This window comes from Acartia tonsa, chromosome 11 (genome assembly GCF_053477335.1).
Source record: "Acartia tonsa isolate MP-2025a chromosome 11, ASM5347733v1, whole genome shotgun sequence".
NCBI classification, from domain to species: domain Eukaryota; kingdom Metazoa; phylum Arthropoda; class Copepoda; order Calanoida; family Acartiidae; genus Acartia; species Acartia tonsa.
In genome coordinates, this window is record NC_137270.1 from 10,558,539 (window position 1) to 10,581,725 (window position 23,187).

At 35.4% G+C, this 23,187-nt stretch overlaps 1 protein-coding gene across 3 annotated transcripts; it reads left to right on the plus strand.

The window, feature by feature from the left end:
• The first annotated feature begins 2,078 nt into the window (after positions 1-2,078).
• LOC145332639 (fibrocystin-L-like) lies at positions 2,079-23,128 on the plus strand. 3 transcript variants are annotated; one of them, XM_080177649.1, is made up of 7 exons: positions 2,079-2,122; positions 5,179-5,236; positions 6,787-6,829; positions 7,217-7,302; positions 8,734-8,884; positions 9,559-22,373; positions 22,590-23,128. In XM_080177649.1, the coding sequence occupies exons 2-7, from the start codon at positions 5,200-5,202 to the stop codon at positions 22,922-22,924; spliced, it is 13,467 nt and encodes a 4,488-aa protein (XP_080033775.1). In that variant the 5' UTR covers positions 2,079-2,122; positions 5,179-5,199; the 3' UTR covers positions 22,925-23,128. The 3 variants fall into 3 exon arrangements, with proteins under 3 accessions (XP_080033775.1, XP_080033774.1, XP_080033773.1); XM_080177648.1 differs by lacking the exon at positions 2,079-2,122 and adding an exon at positions 2,181-2,200; XM_080177647.1 differs by lacking the exon at positions 2,079-2,122 and adding an exon at positions 2,569-2,594.
• The last annotated feature ends 59 nt before the right edge of the window (positions 23,129-23,187 follow it).

Sequence of the window (23,187 nt, forward strand, 5' to 3'; positions counted from 1 at the left end):
TAGGTTTTATTTTGAAAAATAAGGGCTCGACAGGCGCAAACCTTGTGTGGGGTTAAATTACTATGAAATCAGAGATCTTAAGGGATAAGACAATGGTCAGAAAATTGGTACACTCCCCCATTTCTGTGTGTTAAAATCATTGTCTGAAAATTTCACTTTTAACAACAAAATTCAAGAAACGAATAAAAGTGCCAACGTTTTATAGCAAATTATTAAGATAAGGTCGTTTTTAAATATTTTTGAGCCAGTGTATTTTGCTGTACAATGTCCCCTCCTTCCCTGAATGGAACGGAACCATAGCCGACATAAGACATGAACATTTTAATTGTTTAACACTACTTTCCAGGTTTAATAGGTGAGGTTTAGGTACAGCTTACAGGTTATGTTATAATTTTTTGATTTATAATTTGGGCTTTTTCGTTGATAGATTAAATATTTTCATTTGAAATCTCTTCCGCTAATAATCACGAAATAATTAGATATGTAAACACTTGTAATAAAAACAAGGATGCCAATATCAACAAAAACGAAGATTGAAAAATTATGAAAGATAGACAAACGAGCATTAACATAAATAGATTAACAACGCATAAAATATCAAACATTATTTTATAGCCATATTTATATTTTAAAACTAGACACCGATTTTTACGCAGTACCGCAATAGTTATTTATCGCATCGTATTATAGACACATTTCCGTGGATATTATAATAGTGAAACGGTTCTAATCTAGCGGATATTAATCGGTTTCGAAGCCATACTGGAAAAAAAGGGTTATCCCCTACAATTCACACATACACACTTTCCTAATGTTGAACCTTACAGTTTACTAATCTTTTTAGCAAAATATGTATTGCTGTGCTACTTGTGGACGTAATCGTTCTTTTTAAAGTGTTCAATCACTTCAGCAAATTATATCATAAGGACACTTTCAGAAAGCTGCCTTTTCATTGAACAAAATATACAATTTATGTGGACTTTTTTAGTTCTAAAAAGAAAAAGTAAAGAAAAAAAATTCAAAGGGGGGGGGCCGGGGGGGTAAGTCATTTTTCTAGTTTTTATCTTGGTAGGTTTTAAAATTGAAATTGCGCGGCATGTGTTAATAGTAAAAAAATGTTACACATACCGTTAGAACTGCTAAGAAGTCTATTTCTTTGGAAATATAAAAACGATTCCTGTGCTACGCATAGTTTAGGAGCTACGTGTTAAAATGTCTTAACTGACTTAAAATTTGACATGCGAGTAAATTTTGGGACATTTACCATCTGGCTCCTAGATTATTTGTAGCACAGGAACCGTTCTTATTTTTCCAAAATATAGACTTTTTAGCGGTTCTAACGGAATGCGTAACATTTTTCTACTATTAACACAAGCCGCGCAATTTCAATTTTAAAAAGGTCCGCATTTTTTTTGCACACCCTTTACATTCCTAAAAATTAAAAACTTTCTCTGGGCATATTAGAAGTTTCACTGTAAAGGAGTATCATATCCGTCCAGCGGTTAGCGAGATCTTAAGCTCCAGAGACGCAAACCAATTTTCATGTTACTTTTTTAATAGCAATAATCTCTAAAAAGCATAAAAATATGTCTTTATATAGAAATAAAGTTTTGATTATTTCTGTAAAACGAATAAATCATTTCAACAACAACAACAATTAGCTATTATGAAAATAAAATGATGAGTTTAAAACACAGTAAAAAGACACGGAAATAATTGCACACTTTATATATAATACTTAATATTTCATAATATTTTTTTACAGCATGGCTTCGAAACCGATGAATATCCGCTGGATTAAAACCAGTTCTGATCCATGTAAAATTATCTTACTTATTAAAGTTAATATACAGAAATTCAACAAATAATATACTGATTCTTGGCCCGGGCGTTCCACCTTTCGGAGCCAACAAAACAGAAATTAATCCTTTAATTTTTCAGATGCTATCCGCGGAAAACTGTCTATGATACGATATGATAAATAACACCCAAGGATCTCACCAGCTAAAACACTTGTGCTAACTAACACGGGTATAAAAGGTGGAAGGTGAGAAGAATAACTCGCAGTACCTCAGTGGTACAGTCAGAATATTATTGTATCAGAGTCACAAGTCTCCGAGAGGTAACATATATAGATAGATAGATAATAAGATATATACAGTCAGAATATTATTGTATCAGAGTCACAAGTCTCCGAGAGGTAACAGATATAGATAGATAAATAGTCAGATATATAAAGTCAGATTATCAAAGTATCAGAGTCACAATTCTCCGAGAGGTAAAATATATAGATAGATAGATAGATAGTAAGATATACATATACAGTAATATTATTAAAGTATCAGAGTCACAAGTCTCCGAGAGGTAACATATATAGATAGATAGATAGTAAGATATATACAGTTAGAATATTATAGTATCAGTCTCACAAGTCTCCGAGAGGTAACATATATAGATAGATAGATAGTAAGATACATACAGTCAGAATATTATAGTATCAGAGTCACAAGTCTCCGAGAGGTAACATAGATAGATAGATAGTAAGATATATACATTCAGAATAATATAGTATCAGAGTCACAAGTCTCCGAGAGGTAACATAGATTGATAGATAGTAAGATATATACAGTTAGAATATTATTGTATCAGAGTCACAAGTCTCCGAGAGATAACATAGATACACAGTGAGATAGATAGATATTTATATATAGGTAGAAAATGAGTTGGACAAGTAGTTGAAACATTCAGAAAGAATATTATAGTATCAGTGATGTAACATAGATAGATAGTAATTGTTATGTGTAGCTAGATAGATAGAAAGAAAGTTATTTTAAAGTTAGTATGTTTTTCAACCTATTTTTAAAAAATACATTAAAGACATAAAGATATATTTCGATTTTCGCATTTTGAATATTTGAAATGGTCTGAATATTATATTACTAGTCCCAAAAGTCTTAGAATGGTAGTTTGAAGAAATATATAGATAGATAGAGAGATAGGAAACTTAGGGATGGCAATCCGTCAAATTTTTGGACCGGATTCGGATTTTCACAAGAATCCGTCCAAAAAATGGCGGATTCCCGCGGATTCCGGATTCTTATTTTTGACGGATTCCAGATTCGGATTCCGGATTCTATCAATATTTTAAAAGGTTTTTTTTTTAAATTAAAAAATTTAAGTGCTACATATGTCCAGACCAACAGATAATATGACGTTGTTATAAAACTTTGGATACTGGTATTATTTACAGTTTAATGTCCACTCCTTCCCTACCTATCCCCTGCATAAAACTATCTTTTGAAAAATTATCAAATGCTTTACAAAGTTCAAAGATGCTCTAATTATAAGATTAAGATAGGATCTTAAAGTATCAGATACTTTTATACCAAGTTCTATTAAAACTGATTATATAATTTCAACCGTATAGTATTCTAATAATATATTTTTTTCCTTATTCCATTTAATTTATAGAATAAAGTTTTGGTTACGTCGTTTTTCCACAGTAGCTTTTTAGAGTTTTTTTTAGATTATGTTTGATAATGTTAATGTTTACCTCGCAGGGTTAGGAAACTAGCTCCCACGAGAAATAGGAGAAAAGCTACTGAAAAAAATACTATGAAACCCGCTACTTCGTTTTCTTTTCATAATTTTTAATTTTTTTTACATAGTAAACTAGTTGCTTTGCCTGAGCTTTAAAATACATTTTAGTACAGGAGGGAACCTAGTAAAAATGTCTGACTCTGATTATGACGTAAAAAAATTAGCCAATGAGAGGCCAGTATACACTCTAATTGACCAGTGATTAAATTTATAGTGGCCTCTCATTGGCTAATTTTTTTACGTCATAATCAGAGTTAGACACTTTTACTAGGTTCTACAGGAGGCTATATTCAAATAAATAGCTTTCAAAATGATTTACTGAAAACTTGTTTTACCCCTTCATAGCTCGTTTCCTAAAGTTAGCCAGATTATTGTAAACTAGCGGCTACTCCCCAACCCCAACCAACCCAATTTTTTATTTTAGTTTTTAAAAAATCAGCTTAATTTTTTTGGGTTTAGATAATTTTTTTCTTGGGGCGATTTCTCTAGGGAGGATGGTGATACCCTCCCCCAAATAATTATAAACCTTCCCGGGACCTATGAGAAACTACTCTGTTAAGGAGAACCCGATCGGTTCAGCGGTTAGCGAGATCCTTCGGTACATACAGACACAAAAACAAATAGACACCCTGTAACTTTATTATAAGGACTATCTAGGATAGAAAGGTCAAAAAAATTAGATTTACATATGTAAAGGAAATTTAATTGTATGTATACAAATTTTACAATGGTAATTGAATTTTAATTGTGTAATTATAAGGGCGTGCTATTCTGATAATAAGCAAGGACATTTGTGTGTGTGTGTGTAATAGTAGCCATGATACTTTTTAAATAGCGCCTGTCCGTTTGTCACTACGTCAAAGACAGTCAACTATTTAATTGTAACTTATAATTCATAAGATGACATTTTTTTAATACTTTGTAAAACTTAAATAAAACTAACAATTATATCAAACATTAGAGTAACACACTAGAAGGAGAAAGGGTTAAATAACTGTCTCTCCCCATCGCAACAACCTTTCTATTGGGTCATTGGAAATCAACCAATATGGTGTTGCCTATATTAACACAGCCAAGTAGCAGAAAATAGTTTACAAGCAGACGAAAAGGGTCTGTATATAGAGATAGTTGTCTGTATATACTATGCATCTATACTAAAGATCTGTTTATCAAACTGGTGATTTATCAAGATGCCAAAAAATGACAATTCAAATTTTCGATAACCATTAATGTTTAACTGCAATTCACTGTTTAAAAAAAAAGAAAACATAGTTTTTTTTCTGGGACACCTCGTGTACTTGAAAACGGAAAAACTGGATATGCAAAAAGTTAATAGTTATTTCTCGCATCGTATTATAAAGAGCTTTCCACGGATATAGAATGTACAATCATAAGATTAAAACCAGTTTTTTTAGCCCCGAGGTGGATATAATACGATGCTAGACATAGTTTTTTCGTATGGATGAGAACCGGTTCCAATGAATACAAAAAATTGTATTACAACAGATGTGATGATTGGCCGATTATAAAGTCAAATTCTTATATTTTCTATTTTATTGTTAATTTTTTTTTATTTAGGAGGTGTGAATCTTGGTAGTAATGTTGGGGCTACTTGTCACCTTTCTCCTTGTTACAGGTAACAACATCCAGCTATTCATCAGTTAAATACTGGTTTCAAATTTACACCGACAAACATCCTAATGCGACAAACGTCCTAATGCGACAAACCTCCTAAACGACAAACGTCCTAAGCGACAAACCTCCTAAACGACAAACCTCCTAATGCAACATCTCTTAAGTAAAACCTCCTAATAACTTTTCAAGTGATATCACATTTATTAAGTGTGAGGTAAGGGTTGATTTTTGTAATACAAGGTTGTGTCGGGTTCGAAACCATGCTGCTTGATAGCAAACACAGACTTTAAGAAAACTGTAGGACGGATTTTTAAATTTCACCATGTGGATAAAGTGATTCAAGAAAGAAATTTCGATTTTGAATTTCGTCCCTGTGTGTTTTATTGCAATATTGGATTGGATTTTTACATTGTTTCAGTTAGTACATAATTTTTGGAAGATTTTTTTCTTGTAATTTTGGAAGATTTAAAAATTATTTTTTTTTAGGAGATTTTACTTAAGATATGTCATATTAGGATGTTTGTCGCATTAGGACGTTTGTCCCTTTAGGAGGTTTGTCGGTGTACCGTTTTAATCTTTTCAGGGAAGATTCATAAATGTCTTGGTTGGGTTTTAGATCATTTTTTGGACCTACACTACCCTCTAGAAGCAATTATAATACAATGTAATGGGATGTGTGCCTGATTGAAGCTTAAGATCTCGCTAATTGCTGTAACAATATGGTCCTCCTTTACAGTGAAGCTTCTTTTATTTAACACGTTTCTGGAAAGTAGTCGAAATCTTATTTAGCAGAGCTAGAAATTTTCAACTACTTCAGTAAATTAAAAATACATGATTATGCAAAATTTTAATATATTAACTTTAATTTAAATTATTATTGATTAATTAGTTGTTGAATTATTTTATACTTGTAATCGAATACATGAATATTGAATATTTTTCATTATCAAATGGCAAAATGAGTGTTGGTTGATGTACCATGTACTTAAAAATAATTTACTGTTAATGTTTTTAAAGTCCATTAAATGTACGTATTTCTCATAGACGTCCAAGGGGCCGGGGGGGGGGGGTAATGGGGCGATTACCCCCCCATTTAAAATTTACCCCTACCCTGGGGGTGCCGTACTCCCCCCTAACCATTTAGGAGAGGGTATTTACCACCCCCAAAATAAAAAAATTTTGCGCGCTGTGCGCGCATTTTTAATACTAAATATTTAATAAAATATAAATTACCCCCCCCAAAAAAAAATTTTCCCCGGGGGTAAACTAAATTTACCCCCCCCCCCCCAACAGACCTTAGGGGGGGTAATTACCCCCCCCAATCAAATTTTACCCCCGGGGTAAAAATTTTGGGGGGAGTAAAAAAAAAATTTCGGCGCGCCATTCCCCCCCCCCCCAAAAAAATATGAATTACTCCTCCCCTTAAATTTTTTTACTCCCACCCCCCAAAAAAAAGCTTGGACTTCTATGGTATTTCTATTAAACGGAGTATTCCTATGAAATGGGCGTATTCGTTTTATTGACATAATGCTAATGTAATTACTTTTTCAGGGAGGTTGGCTGACGGAGCAGCCGTTCATAGTGTTGAACCTAGGTAAGTATCTGTAACAATTTTTACAGCTACGACTCTTTGATTACAAACCCCCAACAAGAATCATCAATAATTTGTAAAGGATTACCCTTTATTAAAGAATTATTTAAAGCTTTACTCAATAAAATCATGCTTATAAACATTATTTTGGATTTAAGTAGATAGAATTTTTGGCTAAATTAACAGCTGAACAGATATCCTATAATTGCACCGGCAAAATCCCAGCCCAAATATCTTTGAAAGCTTCTAAATATGTAAGAAACCAATGCCCAGAAAAAATATGGGCAAGAGTATAGACTATGCATATATATTATATAAGTACTTATTAAAACAAGAACACATTCACTCAAAATATATTAAATTATAATTTATCAATACTATTAATTTTAGGCAAATATCCCAAGGAGGCGGAGTACTTTTTATATATGGAGAAGGATTTAGCGATGACAACTTCAATACCTTTGATCCTGAAAAAGGTAAGGTTTAAATCTGTTATGACAAACTATCCCATTAGAATACTTTCAGAAACACTCAAAACATTAGGATATTTTTAAAACCGAAGCTTTACACCTGTAGAATCGAGCTGCAGAGCTAAAAATGAGAATAATAGCCCATATCGATTTTTATTAGGATTTTAAAGTTTATTTTTTACTATGGATTAAGTAAATTTTACCGAATCGTGAACTCTCTTTTGTTTTTGGTAAAATTCTTGCTTCAAAGCATTTTCCTTCATAGTATGATAAAAAGATAATGATAGTAAAAAATAGCTCTTTTGATTTTATATTTATAATTATTCATTGAAAGTGAAAGATGTAGGATATATCTTTGAATTAACATAAAAACTATGAGGATTCAGCATTAACCAATGACAAAGCTAGAAATCTTTAAATTTTAAATATAGTGTTTTCACAAAGTGACATATTTCCAATATAATAGAATAACTTTTATTTAATTAAAATGAAAAGTATGAAAACTATAAACATTAAAGATACATACTTTTTAAAAATATTTTGAAAAATAAGTTTAAATAATCTTTTTTTATTTCATATTTGTATATGTGACAAAAATAAATTTGTTGTATTGCATAAACATTTGTTGTCATCTTACGATAGCCTGATATCTAGTTGCCGAAAGTGTACGCAGTTTCCTGGGTGTTTCCTCATCCTAGCTCAATATTTACTACTAGCTAAAAAAGCTTCAAACTTCAAAAAAAAAAAATCAAAATTTAAAAAATTCAAATTTATAATGTATATTGTATAAATCGTTTACACATTCAAATTTTGATTTTTTTAAGGGAAGTTTGAAGATTTGTAGCTAGTAGTAAATATTGAGCGAGGATGAGGAAACACCCAGGAAACTGCGTACACTTTCGGCAACTAGATATCAGGCTATCCATCTTACATTGTTTAACCCTTTACAGCCATTTTTTTATGTTTTAATGTATAATAGACATGAAACATTTTTATGTTAATTCATTGATATATTATAAAGAATTAATTTTTAATTAGTTTTGATTGATAAAATCAAAAGACCTAACTTTACTGTATACTAGCATACAATATTTATGAAGCAAGACACTCTAAAAGCTGAGTATTTTACCCACAAAGGAAAGAAACATCATGATTCAGTAAAATTTATTGAATCCATAGTAAAAAATAAACTTTAAAATCCTAATAAAAATCGACATGGGCAATTGTTCTTATTTTTGGCTTTGCAGTATGATTCTACAGGTATCAGAGTATGTTTTTTATATACCTTTCAAAAATAGTTTAAAAACAGTTTAAAGGAAAGTTTGAAGAATATTGGAATTGGTTAATTATATTCTCTTGAATATGTCATAACCCTTGGTAGACAGTGCCGCAGCCACTATAAAAATATTAAATTACATAATAAATTGTAAATTTTAGGAAACAAAATATGGTTGCATAATGATTACGAGACCCTGGTTTGTACCCATCCTGTTGAAAAGAATTGGTTGCTTCAAAATCCCCAGGCTGCCTCCTCAATAAAGCTTGTCTGCAGTGTTCCTGCAAGACAAAGCAAACAGGGAAGCGAATGGTAAGTGTCATAATTCAATTATTCAAACATGAGTTTACAAGTTACCCACATTGCAAATTGAAATTCTTTTATTTAGTAATTTTATTTATTATATCAGAAGTTTAAACCTTATCCATTATAAAAAGTTTGGGAAAAGTTTAGTCAGATGTTTATCCTTATAATAAAGTAACAGGATGTATGTTTATTTGTTTGAAAGAACCTTGCTTACCTCTGAAATGATGTGGTTTTCCTTTACAGGGTAACTTTTCAGAGGTCTTTAGAAGGTTTATAACTATTTGGGGAGAGGTTACAACTCCCCTCTCAAGAGAAACACATATACAAAAAAAACTCCCCCCCCCCCAAAAAAAAGATTTTAATTTTACATTTTTTAAAACTAAAATAAAAACTTGGGTATGGGTGGTTGACCCTTCTCCCCCCCCCCCTAAATTTTTTTTATACTTAATCTTAAAATAAAAAAATTGGTTTTCAAATTTAATCCCCCCCTCCTCAAGTGCCCCTTGAGACCTCTAGGGCGAATCTAGTAGTTATATAAGGAAAGAGTAGGTAAAACATCTAAATAAAGATTCTGCAAAATCTCTTATCTTACAAAATTTACAGCAATCAATAAATGTAAGATGCAATGGGGACAGCACAAATAATACAGGAAAATTTTATTTTAATTTTTTTATTTCCAGGTACAATTTGAAGATAACTGTCAATGGAGTGGAGGTAGAGAATGCCCATAACCACATGGTGCAATTTGCCTCACACATGACTCCAATTCTTGATAGCATAGACCACAGATATGGTAGAGTTGGAGACCTTGTAACTATTAAGGGTAAATTTTTTACCAAGAATATTGGTCCTGGTGCACAAGATTTAGACAATTTTGATGAAATTGACACCAAAACTCTTCAGAACCTATTCTTTGGTACCAACAACTGTGATTTCATGGATGAATTGGGCAATCCCTATGGTGCATACTTAGAGGTCAAGAGTAATGGTGACTATTCTGATTATGGTAACTTAACATGTAAGACTTCTGGAACATTTGTTGGACCCCTGAATGGTACACTTCTAGTTGCTGAGAGAGGGCAATCTATTATCAACACAGAAGCATTCTCTGTCAATAGTAAGGGCCAAGCTTTCTTCTATCATGTAATGCCTGACATCTCATTGATTTCTCCCTCTTCTGGTTCTGTTGGAGCTTACATAAATATCAAGGGAACTGGATTTGATGGATACAAGGAAAACACAAAAGTTCTTGTTAATGATGCACCTTGTGAGGTAGTCAGCATTGATTCCTATGAAATTGTGTGTAGAAGCCCTGACTCTTCATCAATTGGAGAAGCAACACTTGGTCCCAGAGGGTTAGCTTATGAGTTATGGTATTCACTTGGAGATGAATCTGATCTAGCTGCATCTGTAAGTGCTCTTGGAGCAGCATCAGCTGAATTAGTTGTAGATGGTGGGCTTATCAATAAACAAATGGCTGGTGAAGATACTGATTATACTGGACGTCTTAGTGGACTTTTCATAGCACCTGCAACTGGCAAATTTACTTTTGCAGTTTGCTCAAATGATTATGTTGAACTTTATCTGTCAACCAGCAAAGACTCATCAGCAAAGGTTGAGATTGCAAAGAAAAAAGGACAATGTAGTAATAACAAACCTGCTGCTTCTACATTCTCTGAACCAGTAGAACTCACAGAAGGAGAAATATATTATATTGAAGCACTTCATCTTCATAGAGATTCTGAAGCAGAAAATGTCACAAACTTCCTTCAAATTTCAATGGAACAATACAATACTTATCTTACAAATGCTGATGTTGCACTTGCCCAAAATGAAAAACAGTATCTATACCTTAGAGACCAGAGGATTCTTGAAAAACAGAAGATCACTATTGAAGGTCTTTCTGGAGCTGAACTAATATTTATGCATCATGGTAAAGCTGCTAATGCCCCTGTGTACTCTGATGATACATCAGACTGGCAGGAGGCTTTGACAAACATGCTACAGTGGCAATGCACAAAATCTTCTACATTATTTGAGCTTCTTCAGACTGCTGAAGACAGTAACCAGTTGCCAGGCCAGGGAGGAGCTGATTACAGAAAATGGGGAGATGATTCTGAACCCTTCTGTGGTGTAGCTTCTTGGTCCATGCCTTGGAATATATTTTGGTTTAATGAAAGGCAAGCAATTGACATTAGAAATGGAAAATACTTCTGCTTTGCTTACAGAGGAACTGCCTTTTTTGATAACATCAATGTTCTCTACAGAATATTTTCAAGTACATCTTATACATGGTTCAATGCTTGGGTTACAGTTACAGTGGAATTGGAAAATGATGGAAAAAGTTGGGGATACAAGTGTGTTGACCTTGAAGACCAATTTCAAGTAAATGCACCTAATTGGGTTCTTAACCAAGCTACTCCAGGAATGTTGAAAGTTAGAAGCCTAAATTTTAATTTTGATAGAACTAATACAAAGAAATTTGGTTACCTTGATGAAGTTTCCCTGGGAAATAAAATTGTAGAAATTGAGAGAGTAGCACCTGCTCATCACAATAGCAATATCAGAATAGAATCAATTACAGTTGCTGAGGTTGATGGATCTGTTGAAGTTGAATTTAATCCCTACTCTTGCCAAGGATTAAATGAAACATTTAGCTTATTGTCCATTGCTGGAGGTATTATTGAAGAACTTTCTGAAACTGCAACAATTGAAGAACAAATGGAATTTCTCATGACAAGTGACATAGCTACCTACGCTTTTGGAGCAGGCAAAGTTATAGTTGAGAGAATTTCAAAAGAATCACCATCATTAACTGGAACCTTTGATCTTACAAGAGAAGGAAAGACTGTAAATAACATTCCTGTTTCAATTTCTAGAAACAGTTTCCTAGAGCTACTAGAAAATGAATATGGACTATTTGGGGTTGAAATGACAAATAATCACTGGGATAAATGCTATGATCATGTTTTATCTTGGGAGTTTAAGTTCATTGGAGGAGACCAGCCTGTTATGGAAATAGATTCCACTAATGTGGTCAGTCATGGAGAAGGCTTTACAGATGGATTTGTAGAATATCAAAATGGAAAAGTGACAATTGTTGACCTTGGAGCAGATTTCTTCAGGTTACCAGCTGCTTCATCTAATCCTCAAGTTACAGTCTGGGTAAATGGCTTCTTGTGTTCTTGCAGTGATGAGAGTGGATGTGAATTTGAGTATGACTTAACATTGACACCTGGCTTATCTACAGTTGTGGACTCACTGGTTGATGGAAATATTATCCTGACAATTACTGGTACAGGCTTTACGGATGATATCAATGACTATGATATCACTGTTGGTGGCAGAGGATGTGAAGTGTCATCAGCGTCAACTTCTTCAGTATCCTGCACTTTGGAAAATGGCCCTGCTGGAGAATTAGAAGTTATAATGTATGTCAAATCTAAAGGCAAAGCCTCAAACACCTTAATATACAACCTTGAGTTAAGTCTTGTTAGTGTTGATCCAGCTTCTGGCAGTGTTGGAGGTGGCACTAAGATAACAATATCTGGAACTGGTTTCCCTAACACAATGGAGGAATGGGAATCAGGAAATGTTACAATTGGCACTAATGCTGCTAAGATTCTTACAACTTCTTACACAGAATTGACCTGTATTACACCTGCTGGAATTACAGATTATACAGCTGACATTACAGTAACATTAAATGGTAAATCTAGCAGTGGATTAACATTCTACTATGATAGTACAAGCACTCCCACAATATCAACTCTATCACTGTACTCTGCCAAGCCAGCTGGTGGAGAGAAGCTAACTATCTATGGTACATCATTTGGATATAAGGGAACAAAAACTAAAGTACTTGTTGAGGACAAAGAGTGTGCATTGGTCTCATGGGTAGATACTCAAATTGATTGCACTTTGCCACCACTTTCTAATGGCCTTCACAAAGTCATTGTTGAAACACAGAAGAATGGATATGCTGATAATTCAGCAGTATCTGGTATATCAGTTATTTTTACCATCACTGGAGCTGCACCAAGAGTAGGTTCATTCAATGGGGGAACTAAAATGACAATTACAGGTTCAGGCTTTGGGAATTGTTCAGAAGTTGTATTCAACATTGGCACAGAACACACATGTGTGCCAGCTGATGAGTTTTCCTGTACAGATACTTCTGTAGAATGTATTGTTACTAAAAATCCAACAAAACATATAATTTGGAACTCAGGAAGACATTTCAAGTATGGACCTGGTTTCATGTGGCAGCCACAAGATTTAACCATCAGGCCTGGAGATGTTGTTCAATGGCAATGGAATTTACCTGTTGCTCAAGATGGAACTGGTATCAGTGTTCATGCTGTTGCAGATAGCTACTCAAATGTCTGGGATGGTAAAGGGTTTAAGTCTGGGCCTAAATCAGGAAAAGGATTTTTGAAGCACACATTTAACACTCATGGAATATTTTTCTACAACACAGAGGATGTAATTGATGGTGATCAGGTGTTCATGCCAGGAAAGGTTACTGTAGAAAGTCCAAGCAGTGATGAAACTGTAGAAATTATGGCAACTATTAATGGAGTAAATGCTGCTATCTCAAGTAATGTGGACCCTGCATCTACTGCTGGTGAATGTGCTGAAATTGATTCCACCTGTGTAACTGCATCTACTGCTACTGATAAAGTTGAATTTACGTTCGCAACCTGTCTAACTGCAGAAATCTCAAACATTGAAGTAATCCAAGGTGGTGTTGCTGACAGTTCTTATGGAGATCTAGTTTCCTATGGTAATGCTGAGTTGAAGATATCAGGCAAAGGATTTGGAATATCAAGCTGTCAAAATTTGGTTGAGATAGGAGACTCTTCTTGCACAGTTTCAACATACACAGCTACAGAAGTAACATGCAGTGTTGATATTAATACAGTCACATCTCTGGCTATGTTACCTATATCCCTAAATGTGGTGAATGCTGGTAAAGCTGTTTTAAGTCTTCCATCTGATACAGCTGGGTCACTGTTTGTTTTGCCCAAAGTAACATCAGTTTCCCCACTTTCAGGTTCCTGGGCTGGTGGTAACATGATTAGTATCAATGGATTTGGTCTGAAGCCAGCAGATGAAATTGTCACTGTAAACTTTGGAGAGTCTCCATATCAAAAAGGCTGTAAAGTTGTGTCCACAACTTCTTCCCAAATAACTTGTCAAGTTCCAGATTACAGAGATTCCAGAGTTAGCACAACTAAAACTGTACCTATTGAAATCTTCCTAAGTGGAGATATGATTACTCCTGATCTGGCTGAATCTGTAACTCTTGAATACCAATTTGATGATGCTTTGACACCTTCATCTTCATCTGTATCCCCATCAACATATGAAGGTTCTATCCCTGTTTCTGTCAGTGGTTCTGGATTTGGGTCAGATATAACTTTGGTTGATGTGTTTCTAAAACCAGTTGCCACTTCCTTCTTCAGAGTAAGACGAAGCATTGAATCCTTTAATGATGAAAAATTGGCTAAGAAATTGGCAGAATTCGGAGATGCTCCAAGGCATATTCACAACTTCTGGAAAAGAATGAAAAGAGAATCCAAAGTAAATAGTGTTTCTTGGATATCAGCTGGATCTTCAAGAACTAAGCGCAGCACTGATTACCTGCCATTTGTAGAAACCCATGAATTTGAACAAGATTTTGAAGAACACTACCATCCACTTGTACCACATCTACATTTATCAACTATGAAGAGATCCATTGATCCTTATGCACTGGACCAAGACTTGTATCATAGTATTATGGAAACAGATCCTTCATACATTGCCAAAACACTGCACAGAGCTAAGAGAGCACTAAGAATGAAAAGATCTCCAGAAGAATCTCTTCTTGAAATGTCAGATGAAGGCTTAATTAAAGCTGAGGTTACAAATGTTACAGATACTGCTGTCACTTTTGTTGTCCCCAAAGCTGCAGCAGGTGATTACAATGTTATTGTGTACACATCACCTCAAGGATATGCAGATGGTGTTGACTCAATCATTACCAGCTCCCCATCAATTTCAAGCATAACTCCATCATCTGGTAGCACACATGGTGGACAAGAAATCACAATTATTGGCAATGGCTTTAGTGGATCTGCAGATGATACATCAGTAACTATTGGATCAGGCTCCTGCTCAATTGATACAGTTACTGTTGATTCTATTACCTGCATCACTCCTGCCAATGGAGCAGGAGATGAAACAGTTACTGTAAGCAGTAATGGAGTTTTATTCCCAACATCACAATATACTTACTCAGATTCTTCTACTCCTACAATAACATCAATTAGTCCAACAACTGGTAGTGGATCACTTACACTTACAGTTAATGGTGCCAATTTAGCAGATACATTGAGTGTTTTTGTTGGAACTTATGAATGTCCAATTTTGTCAGCATCGTCAACCTTAGTAACATGTACTTTACCTGTTATTCCTGGTGGTGACTTTGCTGTACAGTTAACATCTTCTTCACTTGGTCTTTCAAATAATGACATTATATACAGCTCTGAACTAAGCCTATCATCCATATTGCCTACAAGTGGTAGCTTTGGTGGAGGTTCTTTGCTGGTCCTTTCTGGTGTTGGTTTTGATACTGAAAATGTTACTGTTACAGTATGTGAAGTAGAATGTGAAATTTCATCAGTCTCAAACAATGAAATCCAATGCAGGACTCCTGCTGATGCTGGTTCTGGAACAAAACTATGCACAGTAAAGGTTACCCAAGGGGAGTCATTTGTACAGCTTACAGATGCATTTACCTATGATGATGCACTAACCCCATCTGTGACAGGATTATCACCTGTTAGAGGTGGCACTGGAGGAGGAACTTCAATTACCATCACTGGTTCTGGATTTGCGTCAAGTGGAAATAAGGTCACAATTGATGGAAGTATTTGTGATATTGTAACTGAGAGTTCTACAGAAATTTCTTGTCTCACAAATTCACATGATGGTGCTATTGAAGCCCCAGTCACTGTTGAAGTACCTTCTCTGGGCTATGCAAAACATGCTGATATTGCAGCAACTACATTCTACTATATTGACAGATGGTCTTCTATTTGGACATGGGGTGGTCTAGGAACTCCTCAGCAAGGAGAGTTTATTGTCATCACTCAAGGCCAAACTATTCTGCTGGATACATCTACTCCAGTACTAAAGTTTTTGCTTATTGATGGTGGTAAGCTAATGTATGATAGAGAAGCTGATGGATTGAACTTAAATTCAGAATTTATTCTCATCATAAATAATGGAGCTCTTGAAATTGGCACAGAAGATGAGCCATATTTGAATAACGCTGAAATTACTTTACATGGACACACAAGATGTACTGAATTGCCTATCTATGGCTGCAAGACTATTGGAGTTAGAGAAGGTACACTGGATTTACATGGAGAATTTGTTCCCATGACATGGACAAGATTAGCTACTACAGCATTGGTCAGTGATACAGAAATTATTTTGGAGAATGGAGTTAACTGGAAACCTGGTAGTGAAATTGTAATTGCTACAACTGGCGGTCGTGCATCAATGGGAGAAAGTGAAAAGAAAGTTATTGCCTCTGTTTCAGCTGATGGTACTGTTATTACTTTAACTGAGCCATTAAAATATGAGCATCTTTCAATTGCTCAAACTTTTGGATCTCATTACATTGAAACCAGAGGAGAAGTTGGTTTGCTCACCAGAAATGTCAAAGTCAGTGGAGCTGTTAACCAAGAGTTTGTAACAGAAATACCTGCCTGTGAAAAGCCTTTTGTGGCTAATGAAGAGGCACCACAATCTTGTTTCCAGGGTAAGTTTGGTGAAGAAATTGGTACAGATGAATTTGGAGGTATCATTCTAATCCATGCGAAGGAAATAGATAAACATCTTGCTGCAGCCAGAATAAGTTACACAGAGTTTACTGAAGTTGGCCAGGCATTTAGAGTTGGTAGATACCCAATTCATTTCCATATTAATGGTAATGTTACAGGCTCTTACATAAGAGGCAATGGTATTCACCGCAGCTATAACAGAGCCTGCACTATCCATGCTGTAAGCAATCTTATTGTAGAGCACAATGTTGCATTTAACATTAAGGGCTTGTCATTCTTCATTGAAGATGGTGTGGAAGTTGACAACATTGTTCAATATAATCTTGCAGTTTACACCAGACAATCTAACAGTCTTTTGAATCCAGATATTCAACCTGGTTCTTTCTGGGTGGTAAATGGAAACAATATTATTAGACACAATGCTGTGGCTGGAAGCACCCACTTTGGTTTCTGGTACAGAGTTTTACAATATCCTGATGGACCTTCTAGGACAACAGATTACTGTCCTGCAAAAGCACCAATGGGAGAGTTTAGAAACAACAGTGCCCACAGCAATGGCTTATATGGTATATGGTTGTTTACAGCGAAAGAAAAAGGATGGACACCTCAGACTGGAGATTTAGAACATGGTTGGTGTAATGGAGAGAAAACTACTGCAACATTTGGTGATTTCATTGCATGGAATAATGAAATAGGTGTTGAGGTTGTTGAAAGTGGTGCAATACGATTTGAGAACATGACACTGCTTGATAATGAAAAGAGTGGTGTAGAACTTATTCATCCAGTTGGTGTAAAAAGACAGAATGGAGAAGAATATGGAGCACCTACCTTTAAGAATTCTGTAGTCATTGGTCACTCTGAAATTACAGCCAATTGGCCAAATGGAGACACTTTTTGTACTCATACTGGTGTATGGAGTGGCTGGTGGGGTAATGATGTTGAAAATGTTGAATTTTATAACTTTGACAGAGAAAATTGTGCATGCCTGTCAACCTGTGCAAGGTGTAAACCTAAATGGGCTGCTGGTGAAACTCAAACTAGTGGTCTAAGCTTTATTGACAGCCCTAACAAGGTATCCTGGCCATGGACTATGGCTGGATTTTATAAAGATTTGGATGGCACTCTTTGTGGAACTCCTGGATGCAGTGTGGTTCAAAAGAGAGATATCTATGATCCTATTGCTTGTGTAGATGATACAGATGATGAATTTTCTCACATTATTGGTAGTGGTGGTGGAGATTGGTTGACACTTGGATTACTTGAAAATGATACTCTAAAGCTGGATGGTCTGGTTTGCGATAGTACTCAGAAATTCCATGTTGTAGGTCTTAACAAATATGCTCCTTCTTCATTACAGTTTAATGATTTAGTATTTCACAATGAATTTGGAAGTGCTAGAGCACCATGGAGGAAGAAGCCACCATACAAAGATGGATGGGCTGGAGTTTTGCCAGAGGACACTACAAATTTCTTTTTCTGGCATACAATGGATCACATAACTAATATCACTTACAAATTAGCCGCCTTCCAAATGTCTTCTGAAGATGATTATTTGTTGCTTGGGCACAATTTTACCCAGAGCCCAGATGTATTTACTTTCAATGGAGAATCTGCTAATTCTTCTCAATCATTGCTAGCCCCCCCTACATTAGAAACTGCTGGAAATACTGATTGGTACTGGCAAAATGATACACAAGAACTCACATACATGCTGTCAAATAAAGATAAAACTAGGGGTGGTATGCCAAATGAACTATACAGAGAAGTTACATTTAGAGTATATAGATGTTTATATGAAGGATGTCTTCCTCCACCACCACCAACAATCCCCGCTGGTAGACCAACTGAGTTTTTGAAATGGTCAAGTGAAGAGGATTGGATCAGTTTAGGTCTCACAAAACCAGTTGCAAATGCTGATGGTATTGTTGAAGAATGGGTATCTATTCCACCTGGAGTTTGGATGGTTTTAGATGAAGTCCCTCCCTACTTGACAAGATTATACATTTATGGTGTTCTTGAAATTGGAGATGATATGGACAATGTACTTAGTGCAGAAATAATCATGATCCAGGGAGATCTTGCCCAGATGGTAGCTGGATTTGCTGATGAACCTCACACACACAAATTTGATATTCTCTTGAGAGGAAACCATGAAACTCCTGATCAGCCTCTACCTAATGGTCCAAATCTAGGAGCTAAAGCACTTGGTGTATTTGGAAAGCTTCAACTCCATGGATTGGATGTTGGATTAACATGGACCACTCTTGCTGCTGATGCTACAGCAGGAAGTAACACAATAACTTTAAATGATGATGTAGACACTACTTACTGGACTGCTGGTGCAGAGATTGTTATAGCTCCAACAGGATATGAATCCAGGGAGGTTGAGGTTAGAAAAATCCTAAGCATTCTTGGTAATACAATAACTTTAGACAATGTCCTTGAATTTGACCATGCAGGTAGCTCTTACTCTCTGTCAGATGGTTCTGCTAGCTGGAGAATTGCAGCTGAAGTTGGTCTTCTTTCTAGAAACATCAGGATTATTGGTGAAGATTATCCAGAAAACGTAGAAGAAGAATTTGGGGCAAGAGTTCTGGTTGGAAAATTTACACAGGATAATGTAGACTATAGAGGATATGCAAAGATAGCAAATGTTGAATTCTTAAGAGTTGGCCAAGAGGGTTGGACTGATAGGTTTGATGCTAGATATGGATTGGCATTCATTGACCATGAAGATTCATATAATAATGATGATCAAAACAGAGAGTCCTATGTTAAGAAGTGTGCATTCAATTATAACTACAATGCTGCTATTGGACTATTCAATACTAATAATGTTTTGATAGAGGACAATGTTGTATACAGAACTCTAGAATATGGAATGAGAGATGAGGGTGTAGGAAATAGATGGATTCACAATTTTATTACTTACACCATTTTTGTTGGTACACACAAGGATCACAGATATAATGTGTTTAAACGTGGATGTATGATTTTAAATGAAGCATGGGAAACAGATTTTAGATACAACTCAATGTCTGGTTGTGAGAGAGGTGGTCTGGTTGCCACTGGGCGCATTTGCACATCAAAATATGTATGGGAGGGAAATGTTATTCACTCCTCTCATGAGGGTATCCATGTCAATACTTATAATCCACCCATTGAAATAATTGGTGATAAGGGTTGTGTTTCATTTGATAATTTCTTAATCTACAAGATTTATGATTATGGAGCTTACTTGCTAACACATGAGACAGTACACATGGAAAATAACACATTTGTTGATTGTGGTGTTGGTGTTCACCCATTCTTGATTAGACCCAAACCTGAAACTCATTTAGTAGAACAGAAGTATTTAGAAATCAATAACACTGTGTTTGTTGGAAGATCTGAAACATTCAGCTGTGAAAAAGATGTTGAACCTCATTACATAGAATTCGATAGAACTAGAAATAAGAAGCAAACTATGTGGCCAGGAAGAAATTGGAAGGGATACAATACTGGACATGCTGGATTACTGTGGCCTATTTTTAGTGGTATTGGTGTTCCACTTGGAAAGCCATGGGTCAATGGTAAACCAAAATCTTTCCCTCTGCTAACTGGAAAGGTAATGATCAATGATGTAACATTTGCTAATTATCAGCAAGACAAGTGTGGCCAGTTTGATTCTGCCATCAGAACAAATCCAAGAGGAGATGATATGCAATTCCCAATCTTTGCTAAGGGTACCAAGTTTGTAGATGTTGATGAAGATAGCAAAATATGGATGGACAGACCTATAAATAGCCTGGTCTCCAATGAGCATTGTGTTGACATGCATTGTGATGGCTTAAAGAAGGCTCTTTTGGTTGATACTGATGGTAAAGTTATTGGAGATGATATTCCAGGAACAATTATTGCTGACTCTGCCTATGAGTGGGAAGGTGACTCAACTGCTGGTCTTGGTTATTACAGAGTCCCTAAAACAATGACTACTGATGTAGATGGCAGTAAGATTGAATATGTTGATAAGTTACCAAATACTGGTATTGTCAGAAATGATGCATGTGTATGGGTTGAAAAATGGGCAGCATACAAGTGTCATGATATCAATCATAGACTGTTTATTATGGAATCAATGGACATTGATACACTTGACAGAAGACTATCACCAGTTGCCATGTTGGCAAACCCAGGTGCTGATGGTTACATAGATCTTATTAATGGTCCCCAGGATTTCTCATGCTGCTTTGGTTATGCATGCCAGAAGCGTATTTCTAATTTTTATTCTATTGTTGGAACTAACATGATGTATGAGGTTCATCTTACCTCAGTGCCTCCAATTCACATGAGATATAGATTAAAAGACAACCAGGGAGGAGATCCAATTTTGTTGAAAATCTTCTTCATGAAACCCCAAAGAATAGACATATATGTTGGAGATAACTATATTGCTCCAAATAATATTGATTTGACCAAAGAAGTGTTTACTCTACTACCAGCTGATGATTCATTTATTCCATCTCTGGAATCTGTAACTGATGGTGAGAATTACTTTGATCCCAATACTGGATTCCTGTACCTTCTACTCACTGGTGAAAATGTTGTTGATTACAGAATACAACCATCAGTAGTTACCAAAATTGGTGCTGTTATAGATATGGATAACTTCTTTGAGGGAGATGTTGCTGGTAATATTGCTGCTCTTTTAGGTGTTGATCCATCCCTTATCAGGGTAACAAATGTAGTAAGAGAAGGCAGTGTACGAAAGAAGAGAGAAACATTAGAAAATGTAATTCTTGAGGTTACAATTGAGCCACCTCCAGCAATGGGTATCAATGACACTTTAGCTATTGATTATAATGGACTGCTTGAAGTCACTTCAAAGTTAACAAATGCTTTCCAGGATGGAACAATGGGTGCTACTCTTGGCCTAAATCTTACAACTGTGGAGATTAATGAGCCCATCTATGTCCCAACTGAGTCATTAGGTTGTATTCCCCAAGATGAAGATCCCAATGGGGAATGCTATTTAGGGCCAGAAGATAACGCTTTGACTGGAAAGCCATACTCAGTTCTTTCACAAGAACTTGCAGCCCAAAGATTAGAAGAAAATCTGAGATCATCCAAACTTCAAGTACCTAGTGTCTTGAAAATTATGAACCAACCTGGACAAGCTTCTGAATTAAAGGCCTTTGCTAATCAACCAAAGTTGTACACTGTAGATGCTAATGGTGACACAGTTGCTGAGCTAGGAACTACAAGTGATCCATGGATTGTAACTGCAACTTTAGCTTCTGGCACTGGAAACCTGATAAACAATGCTACCTGTAAATTTATTGGAGGCTACTGTGAATTTGAAGATCTTGCCATTGACACAATGGGAACAGGATTTACTATTGATTTTGAAATTACTTACCCAACCACTCACTCCATTGCATCTGTTATAAGTGATACCTTTGCTGTTGCTGGAAGACCAATTGGAGTCAAGTTTACTGCGTTACCTACCCTTACACCTGTTAACACAACATTTAACATTGAAGTAACTGCATGGGATGAAGCATTAGATCAACCTGCTGAAGCAAGCAAACTACCCACTTCAGTAGTTGAATGTGAGCTGATCTTGTTTGATGCTGATACAGAAGTTTTGGAAGGATCCACAACTGCTTCAATTAGAGGTAAGACTTAAATTCAATCTATTACTTGTATAAGAATTACTTATAACAAACTTCCAATAAGTTTAAAGTAATAATTCAAAATTCATGACTTATTTTAGATACTAAATCTTAAGATACTTAGAAAAATGCCAAAACTATAATTAAGTCCAAATTTAACATTAAAGATTTTACTATCTCTTTTTGTTTAATTATTTATGATTCAATTAAAATTCTTAGATGGAGTTGCAACATTTGAGCTGAGTGTCATTGAAGTAGTTGAGGGAATTTCCATGCGTGCTTACTGCGAGGATGAAGGTGATTTTGCCAAAGCTGCAATGTCTGATAAATTCAGCATCCATGCCTTCCCCAAGACTGGATTATTGCAAGAAACAGACACAGGCTTTACCTACAAAGGTAGTGCTGAATATGTTTCTACTGTTCTTGAAGCCTTTGAAACCCTCCTTAAGGGTAAGAAAGCAGATCCTATTCAAAGAAATAGTGTTGCTGCAGCTCTCGAAGTTGAAAAGATGGTGTTGACTCCTGAAGAAATGGCTATGTGGCCTGAATTTTGATATGGATTAAGATAAAAGCCTAATATTAATCATATATTCAATTGTTTTGTGTGTTTGCGTGCCATATTTAATCACATTTAGGTTAAGGGTTAATAATGTAATAATTTAATATTTTCCTACTGTGTACTCTAATGTATTGGTCTCAATTTATCTGTGATGCTGAGTATTTTATAGTTTTATTATAATAAATGTTTGCAAGTTTAACTTTTTATATTTTATAACTTTTAAACTCTGTGCACGCCACTGCATGATAGTATGTATTT